Source organism: Limulus polyphemus, unplaced genomic scaffold (genome assembly GCF_000517525.1).
Source record: "Limulus polyphemus unplaced genomic scaffold, Limulus_polyphemus-2.1.2 Scaffold6050, whole genome shotgun sequence".
Classification (NCBI taxonomy): Eukaryota; Metazoa; Arthropoda; class Merostomata; order Xiphosura; family Limulidae; genus Limulus; species Limulus polyphemus.
Window position 1 is genome coordinate 28,008 of NW_013671660.1, and position 10,684 is coordinate 38,691.

At 32.3% G+C, this 10,684-nt stretch overlaps 1 protein-coding gene across 6 annotated transcripts in view; it reads left to right on the plus strand.

The window, feature by feature from the left end:
• The window catches only part of LOC106473294 (UMP-CMP kinase-like), a 51,390-nt gene that overhangs the window by 27,169 nt on the left and 13,537 nt on the right, over window positions 1-10,684 (plus strand). For 2 of the 6 annotated variants that reach the window (XR_002613655.1, XR_002613654.1), the window contains exon 8: window positions 10,383-10,508. The exons of 2 other annotated variants lie outside the window; for them this stretch is intronic. Coding sequence is in view for 1 of the 4 variants with exons in the window: in XM_022401757.1 (XP_022257465.1) it covers window positions 10,383-10,410 (28 nt within the window). In the remaining 3 variants the exon portion in view is untranslated. Of the gene's footprint in view, window positions 1-10,382; window positions 10,671-10,684 lie in introns of those variants that run through there. 2 more of the 6 variants (XR_002613656.1, XM_022401757.1) reach the window with 1 other exon arrangement.

Here is a 10,684-nt window from a genome sequence, read left to right on the forward strand (position 1 = left end):
CAAGCTTTTACTTGTTAAACAAATGTTTAAACAACTTTATTCAATTATGTACCAGCTGCCTAGTGTCATTTAACAATACAAAGAATTAAACTGTGGTGGAATGCTACAAGTTCTTCAAATACCTATAGAATGATAGGTTTCTTTTTTGTGAGTGTAAAATACTTAAATACACCATTTGGATTTATTCTCTTTTTCTATTATCTGTCTGCTGCTTCCCACACATCTCAAAATATTTATATCTTTATCACTTAATTGTCTGTCTTCCTTCTATGTTCTTGATGTCAATGAATTATTAACAAAACTTCTTACAATTGTCTGCCTTTAACTCTTATTATAACAAAAACAAAACAATAATAAGATATTCACTCACAAAAATAAATTGATCAATAATATCTAAACCAAACAGTCTTTTATATCATGACAAGGTGTAACCTTCTCTTCTGGCTGGCACATTATGAAAAAGGTAATGAAGAAATCTTAATAGCTTGTCAATTTTCCACATGCTAAATCCAGTCTTTAAGGCATTTTGCAGGGTATGTAGTCCACAGCTACTGACCATCACTGCAGAACAACAAATTGTTCTGCATGTTCTCTATGGATGGTTTCAAAAAAACTTCCAGTTTACATTTGGCCATCCATGGAAAATGATAACATTTTGCACAAGTTCAGCTGCTGTACACAATCTTACTACAGAAATGTAAATTGCAAAGATAAGCTAACATACTTCTGTGATTCTTTTAATATTTCTGATACTGCTATTATCCTTAATAATATCTACAATCGGAAGTAGGTGCTATCTATTAGCTTGGCCAAGTTGAAGTAATATTGAATTGCAGCATTATTACAAGTTCGGATTTAGAACCTACCTTAAAATATGTAAGAAGAACCTTCTCGGCTGTTGCATGACCCATAACCTGTGAGCCCAAGTACCTTTATTGTACATGTATCATTCCCACCTGTCATCCAATACCATATATGTTAGTCCAGTTGTTTTCTTCAGGCTTTCATCAAACATAATGACATAGTTGGCATCATCCACTTGTAAAAACAGTTGCTTTCTGATGAATGGAGCCAATGCAAACTTTGTCAAGTATGACATTTTGTCTTCCCCACATGAGAAAGTCTTTGCTACTTCATTATCCAGGAACATAACTGAGAATAGTGATCCAATTACATAATCGGAATTATAGAAGTAATGACAAAACACTGTATGTAATGCCCACAAAACCTCAGCTTTCAGTGTGTCTGATGAACTGACTACATGGCATACATCTGTGGCTGGTGTACTTTGTCACTTTTCTTATTAGCAGGATCACTTGCAGACACATAACTAGTGGTAGTATTCACTTTCTTGCTGTCATGAGAATCAATATTCTTTTTATGTCTCTCACTCTGCTTGTGCAAATTGAGTGCCTTAACACCAATCATTCCAAGTTTAAAAGGTTTTCAGCATATTGTACAGTGTCATATTTACTACTATTGTCAAGCTTCAGCCACTTGTAATACTTGCTACTCTCTTGCCACTTGTCATTAAACATACACTCCAATGCTACAGCCTTTTAAAGTCTTATATACAGGTCTAGTTTAGACTTTTCTTGTTTGGAGTCACAAAAAAAAGAGAAGGAAATAACATGGTCTAAAAAAAAATGAACAAAATGCATTGCAGTGAAAACATCCAACTGTATATATATATATATATATATATATATATATATATTAAACTTAAAGCTCAATAGTATGGGTCTCAAAACATTCACAAAATATAGCCATTTGCATTAGAATTTAATGATTGTGAATGCTTGAATGAGCATGATCTGATTCCAGGCAACTTGACAGGGGCAGTTGTAATTTGTACGATGTCAGAATGATTGCAATTAAAACTGTTTATTGCAGTAGATCTGAGTCGATTCCAATATTTTAACCTGTCATTGACTTAATACTTTTAAGTCCTCCAGTAATAAATTTAAGGATCCACAGGAACCCTATGCTTTTGAAGGTACTACAGTGTTCTTTGCGAAAGGGATCAGCTTGACTTAGATGACGCTCCTAAATTTCCACACATTGTTTATGTTTCATGTTCACCAAATATTGTTTGAATTGCACATGTCCTTGTTCTGCAGTATACACATTCAACAGTATGTGTTAGTTTTTCATGTCTGTCTTCATGGTGAATGCTACAACTAGTGACACCCTCAGTTTACTTCACTGGGCAGTCATTCATTACCTTCCATTTAATATACAAAGAAAATCTTGTTAAGTACCAGGATAATACAAAGGAATGTTGATGTATTAGTCTGCTTCTATGGTAAAATACTTGTGTTGAAGCATGGTAAAGTTGACTAGTAGAAAAATCCAAGATGACCAACTGAAACAAGAAAAGTAGGTGAAGCCTCCTACAGAAAGGAAACTTTGCATTATATATACACTACTTATTATGCAAACTTAATCAAAAACAATTCTGTGTTCAGGTTGGACAAAATATAGGTTTTTATAGGCTATTTTCACAAAACTACAAGTCCACTTTAAAAAGATTGGTTTTTATACATGGAAGTGGGAGGCCTGTTACTAACATCATGTACTGTCACTTACTGACCAACTTAGTATACACTGGCTCTTATAGAACTTAACTACAGAAACAGTGTAGATGTGTCTGAAAAACTGGCTATGCTTATTTTTGTTGCAGTCTTATAACTGATGTGCACACACATTGTAATGCAGTTGACAGTGTAATGTGTTGGACTCTTTTTTACAAATCCTAGCAAGTCATAATAGTAATTAATAGACTGATTAGAATGGATCATTGGCTTCCTTTACCACTTTGGCAGAAGTTTACAAATGACTGTTTTGCTTGTTTCAATGAAGTGGTACAGTTCTTGACCATTTTTATGACTCTCTGCTAACAACGTTATTAATATTTTGTATGTGTATTTAGTTCTTAACATAACAACAATTTGTGTGAAGAATAATGAAGACAAGTATATTATATATTCTATTAAAATGCTATAGTCTGGTTCACTTTTCCAAAAAAAGCTGCTAGAAAAGGTGAGTCAAGCATTTTGGGGGTAATTTATTGCAAACAATTGATCTTGGTCAATTTGAGAGTGCTAAATTCAAAAATTTTGCTTTCCTGCCTGGAAAATGGCTCCTTCACCCTCAAAATTGAAAAACAAAATGGCTGCTATTTACCCCTGAGGTTTGAATATATACATCTTTTAATACATTGAGTTAAATTTTCTTTTAGTATGCAGTTTTGGTCAGTTTGTGAATGTTGAGTTCAAAAATGATCATTAAAAACCTAAATTTTGTCTCTTTCTTCCAAAGAAACTAAAAAACAACTCAGAATGGCACCCCAAAGGCTGTGTTTATTTAGGCTTATGGGCTGCCATTTCCATGTCTGCTTTATTATAATAATTAGTATCTGATATTTCTAAATTGAAACACAAAATCAATGCTTATTAGTAGAGGATAGCTTTTGGTCATATGTTAATTTATGAAATCTTATTAGAAAAAAAAAGCTGGTTGTTTATGTTCATGAAAACCGCCCACACATTTACATGCCCCACGGCATCCCAACTTTGTGCTTTGACACTTGCATCAGATTATTGAACATCTCATCTTGCAACTAACATGTGATCAGATCTTCACATACTTGTGGTACTGAGGATAAAACTGGCTGTAACTGACCATCTCCAAGTACCCAACCATAATCAGTCACAGGGGGAAGCTCTGGAAATTGAACGTGTGCTTGTAGCCAAATGAGAGCCTGGTAGATTACTCCCATGATGTGAAACTTGAGAATATCACAAGTTGGAGGAAGTTTGTCTAACTGCTGAGCATTTTTGAACTGAACCACTCATATTTGGTCAATGCTATCAGCTTCAAGAGCAGGTTCTTTATCGTTTCTGACATCAAAGGGGCAATGCCAAGTCCATATAGAAGTGCACTGTGCTCAAAAAAGCATCTCAAAACTGATTTCTTGCTATGGCTTGGCAAAAAGGATGTTGAGTTACTGCTGCTAAGGGCTTGAAATGGCAGAAGGTTGTACAAAGTGCATAGCAGTGACTAGTTCATGAATTGAGATGAATTTGGAAGCTTCTGAGAATCTGCTTTCATCCACACTGAAATTTCTTAAAATGGGCAAGTAGCAACAGCAATATATCTGTGTCTTGGGCTTGGATGATAATGACAGAAGTGCTAGAATGGATACAGTGCAATATTATATGTGTATTTGCTTCTTTTCAGGAGCCTTGAAGGAATGTCACAGCAACTTCTGATTGGCTGCAAAGAACTTGACTTTGCTGAATAAATGCCCTTGCACATACAATCAGTTATTTCAGCTTATGTTGCTTGCTTTGAAATTTCCACTGATTGGAACTCAACCAATTCAATCTTGTTTTCAGTAACAGATAAAAAAACCTGTCCAGTCGTGAGGTAAAGGAACATCAGAAGACTGAATTGACCTTCTGATTGATGTGGGTTGCTTGCTTTCGTTGCACCTATGTTGAATAGCAGACTTCACAGACAAAATTTGATAATGGTCAAAGACAATGTTAAGCTATTTGAATTTTTCTCTTGCCTTAAAGACCAGTGCACAGAAAACACTAGAAAATCTTAAAAGGTTTTTGCCCCTTAGGGCAACTGATCTTTACTGTCAGCTCATCAGCTAGAAGTGACTTTGATCCTGATCTCATAGAGACATCCAGTGCTGCTAAAGAAAGAGGGACTGGTGACAGTTCATGTTTCATGATTTCATTCAGGTCAACAGTTCACCCAGCTTCATATGCAACAAGTTGCTGTAAGAGAGTCTGGTCAGTCTTTAATTGTTTTGGTTTTGTTCCCTTTCCCATACCTGAGGTCTTTCACTTTAACATGCTAGCAAGGTCTCATACAATTAAATTTATTCTAATTTCACCTAAAAGAATTCCAATTTGAGGGTAGGTTGGTAGAGAACCTGATGAGTAATAAAATCAAATCGGGTATAAGTGCACCCCATGCTTCGTATTAATGGCACACAAAAATATAGCTAATAAAAAGGGAAACAAAGGTCTCATAGATTAATTTACTCTAATCCTGTGTAAAAGAATTTCAAATGCCGTGACTGTTGAGCCCTCTTGCTTAGTTCAATGGACCACTTAGGTTTGTAAGAAAAACAGAAAACATTGTGATTAAATGCTTGAGACAAAAATTTCCCTTCACTTTTTGGGGTGTACAAGGTAATGATCACTGATTTTTCGGTGGTCATTTTGTTTTTCAATTTTGAGGGTGAAGGAGCAATTTGCCAAGTGGGCAAACAAAATTTTTTAATTTAGTGCCCTCAAATTTACCAAAATCAACTGTTTGCCAAAAACTACCCCAAAATACTTGATGTCGACTTTTCTGAAAAGTGAACTAAGGAATGTGTAAAAATCGTTTTATGTTATTATAAATTGCAATTATTCTTACTTGATTTTAGATTAAAAATCTATATGTACTTAAGCTATGGATTGTGAACAATGTCTTCAGTCCAGTATTTCCAATATGAGAAAGCTGTAAAACTTGTTTTATTGCTAGTCTTTCATTCATAACATAAAATATATTATCTTAGATTGATATCAACAACAAAAAAAGGGTCTTTTCTTAGTTTTTGATCTGTAGATTGTTTCCATAAATATCAAACTGAAATTGTTGAGAGATGACAGTAGTTTATATAGGTAGTGATACCAACATGCTATGACCTGCAATCAGGGCCAAATTAACTTTGGTGGGGGCCCTGGAACTTCTAAGTTTTGTGGAGCCCCTCTATGCATATTCAATTTCTTTATTTACTAAATACCACCTGCTAGTACAATTTGAAATTAGAACTTTTTATGTGATATCAAAAATGATCTTTTGATGTGCACATAATGATTAAATTGTTACAGTTTATAGAGTACATTTTTATACAAGGCAACTTACAGGGTTTCTAAGCATGAAAATGTAATGCTCCACATGTGTAACAAGTCGTGCAGCCCTGCACTCCACCCCCATACTGAAAACACATAATAACACAGCAAACAAAGTGCAAATGCAAAGACAGCAGTATCTCAAAAAGCTTCAACCAAATTAATAATGACTGGAATTTGTACTGAAAATGTGTATATATTTGTATATGACACTTCACCTAAACAGATAAACAACACACCACCTAGTAACAAGAATTGAATATGGTCATTTGTATGAACGAACTAAAAGGATACCAAACTTACTGAAATATTATTTCACCTTTTTTTTTCTTTATGGGCTCTCTAACTGCAGGTTTGGCAGATCATTTTTTTATAATTTCAGTTTTTGTTGTATAATCCCTTGCACCAAATAGATTTGTAAGAAAGTTTTTACAAAATAAGAAATGGGCAACTTCATTTCTTACATACAGACCTATACATTTTGAATATTTTAAAATATGATAATTATAAAAGAGAAATACAGCTTTCAAAGGCAGTTGTTATTGATATTTTAAATAAGGTTCTCTTTGACTGCAAGGGTGCATTTTATTATAAGTTGAAGCTTTAACAAAAAATGCTGATAAAATTGCTATGGTCTATCTTGATCCATAATGTCACATGCTACTTTTTCTATATATTATAGCCTATATCAGAACATCATTATTAAAAAACTTACTTGTTTAATGAGATGGTATTACATACGCAGACCCCAGGTTGGGAACCACTGGCCTATATATTGTTTGTGTGGCCCCAGCTCTTAAATACCTTGGGTTAATCCAGCTCTGCTTGCAATATCACATTAGTGTGTGAACAGTAATCAGTTTTCCAAGATTGTAGAGAACTTGTAAAGAACCTTTCCTTATTCTCTGAATTCAAAGTATACTCGTATTAAAGCATACAGCATTTTATCATACTTCAGAATATATTTTTTTTAAGTAAAGGTATATACAGTTTTAACAGTTCAATGCATCTGATTTTCTTTAAGCATCTTAAAGATTTGACCTTTTAGAAGTATAATGGAATAGTTTATTTTATATTTTATACTGTTAAAAGAATAGAATAATTCTGCATTACCTCATATAGTTTGGTAAATGATTACATCATAAAGGAACAATGTTACACTACTTAGTAAACTTTTTGGCTTCCTCCATATGTACCTGATCTTTCAATAACTTTTTTTTTCATTTTCTACAATTAATTACACCTTAGGTTTTATTCCGTCATTGTCCACATATTACCAAGTCCTTAGGATTTTCACACCTTTCTAGCTGTTGTCTAGACTGTTTTTGTAATCTCATTGGTCCATCAAGCCACTAGCTCAAAATGTACATGATTGCTATGGCTGTGGGAAAAGTTGTAATTACGGGCTGGGCAGTTAGTATTCAGTTACCGTCCATTTTTTCATGTTCTAAATAAAAGTTATCTGTGAATACTGGTGTTCATTCCATTTTTATTGCTATGCAAGTACAAGGGACAATGTAGTAATTGTGTTTGTAAAACACCTGAATTGCATCATAAAATGAATGCATACAAAATGTTCATATCACTGTAGAGTTATTTTCAAAACTTGAGATAACAGTGAGAATACCCAACTGATGAATCAGAAATTTTAGTTATTACAAGTTTTATGACACAACATATTCATAGTTAGTCTAGTATATTAAATTAGCTATTTATTTACGAGTTCTAATCTATGTCAGATTGCATGAGATATTTGTGTAAAATACTTGTGGCTATAACTTAACTACATTTTATTTTTTTACAACATTAATTAATGATGATGTTTCTATTTTAAAAGTTAATATATGTTAATGGAACTCTGTTGCTTCTTCAAATAGTTCACAATGAAAACCTTATTTGCTTTCATTTCAGTAGCATTCTGAAATAATGCATTCCCTTTCTCTCCCCTTTTGTCAAATTTTCTTTAAGTACACAAATTAATAAACAGAATACAACTATAGCAAAAAAATTATTCAATGATTTATTAAGAGAACACAAAAATGTATGTCATAAAAATACAGTTTTACATATAAGTATTTACATAATACATGCTCCATAAAATGACAGGCACTTGAAAATGCATATATCACACAGAATTAAAAATTTGCCAAAGTAAACTGCTGAAATATGTGCTCATAATCTAGTGTTGTGACTCTCCATTCAAACAAATGGCATATTATACGGAAAATACCAATGAGCTATTTCTACAGTACTATGTTTATGAAACACAGGTCAAAATATGAAGATCAATAAAAACACCAGTGAAGATGTATAAATCAAAAATACTAAAGATCCTTAATAATAACTTGTAAAAAAAACAACAAAAAAAAAAAAACACTAAAAACCAAGCATGTTTTAAAACTAATACACAAAACTCATGAAATTAAAATTCTTTGCAAGATCTTGAGAGATTGGATTCAAAACTGAGTTAGAATTATTGTAGTAAATACATTTTTTGGTTTGGTAAGACCCTTAAAATATTGCATCAACATCACTAACAGCGGTAAGAATTTTCAAAAACTGTTCCAATCTATTAAGACTATGTACACCTGAAAAATTACAACTCTTAGTGCAAATTAACTAAAATCTGAACATAGCACTTTTTTTTGTCAGCAACCATAGATTTATATTGTATACATAACAATTATAATATTTATGAAAAAAATTAATTAATATTAACTCAGTATATAAAGAAAACATAGAGTTGTGCCTTTTAATTTATAATCCATTCTTTAATATAAGTTACATTAGCAGTATTTGTTAAAATAATATATATATATATATATATAATTTTTCACTTATTATGAGGATCATTTTGAACTGTTAGCCTAGTATTTGGATTTAGGACTATCCTAAGTCTCATAAACTGGCAAAATCTCAAAGATATTATTGGGATTACAACTGAAAATATTGATAACATGAGGGTGCCCCACTGATGAATCAATACATTCTTATCATACACATTTTATGGTATTGCATATTTCCTAGTTAAAACTGGTATATAAAGTAGCTACATTATTTATGGCTTAATTTTGAAACTAATTATGTTACTGACAATTTTTTTTATTTATCTATATAGGTAGCTTGATTTTATCAGAAGTTATTGGTAACCCAGCATTGGATTTTGTATTAGTCTGTTTTCTGTAACTCCCATGATTAAAATAATTTCACATGCAAGACTTTACAATTAAAGCCATGGACACGAGTCTACCAAAGTGATTAAATTAAGAACTTATTCAACAACTCCCATTATCCAATACTTGATGCTTACCCATGTAAACTCTCAAAACTGCAAGGGACCATTTCAAAACATCCCATAATGCCTCAAATGAACAATACCTTTCTCAACCTTGCACTTAGTGACTTTAACAGTAACACTTTTAAATGAGTGTTATAGATACGTCACCAATACCAAAAACTTTTAGAAGTGGCTTGCTTGTGTGAAACAATTTTAAATATTGTGCTGTTAAAAACAAAAAATATTTTTTTGTACAACTGCTTATCAGTTTGACTATAATTTTTGTATAGTACTTGATATTAGGTAGTGTTTTTTATAAGCTACAATGAGATAGGGCAACTTGTTAATTTATTTTGAAATTGTTAGCTTGAATTTGGGGAAATTAATAATACAAAATTCCTACAGTAGAAAGATGTAACACAAAATATGGAAAATTTGCTTACTTTTATTGTAATATACTAAAAAAAAAAAAGTTCAGTGCTCAACATACAATTAACCTCTAATTTTAACAGTAACCACCAACCAATCTAGGTTCACTCCAGAAAACACTGGCAACAAAATATATTTATGTTAAACTAGTCACATCACTTTTACAAACACTGAACATAAGCAATAAGAGAAGATATGAACTTCAGACTACAATCTTATTACTAACCAATACAAAACCAAGGTTTCTGAAATACAAACATTAGATGAACAAAATATGCAAATAGCTGAACCACTACTTGCAAATACGGTTTCAAAACGTGAAAATTATCTCCAACAACTTTTGTTGTATATATTTTCTTGTACACGTTAGGTTTATCAAAGTCTAACTATGAAATATTTCAGTAAAGTAACATGTCTTATCAACAACTTTTATGAGAGAGCAGCAAGTTTTTTGTCACAATTAGAACAGACTCATATCTAGTATAAAGAAGTGTTGATAATACATACCAGTGATACACAAAAGTCAACTATCCGGTTATTGCATCATTTATCGAGTAAATGGTTGGGTTTAAAAGTTGTTAGTAATTTCAAAATTCCATAGCCAACTAAAACAGTTACCGACTGTCCTTACTGTACAACTGAATTATGCAAGGTTTTCAGAACAATTTTGTATAAAAATTATGGTAAACACTGATGAAAATAAAAAGAAAGAAAAGTTTATTATCTTCTTATATTTCATGTCTGTCATCGACCAGCCTCATATCCTGGGAATATCAGATGTAATGCCTCACCAAGAAATTTGTTTGTTTCAAAACTGTAGTTTTTACCTAGTTCTTTGCGACATGCTGGACACGAATAGACTTCTGCATGGAATGATCGTTGTAAGCAAACCTGAAGAAAACAATTTTTTCTTATATGCATAGATTAACCTCTAAATCTGTGTCATTACAAAAAAATGTCTATGATTCACAATCTATAGATATTGTTACGTCTCCGTTTGTTAATTAATTTTCCGTAAATTCGTTCCGACGAAACTTTAGCGACACAAGTCCTTTCT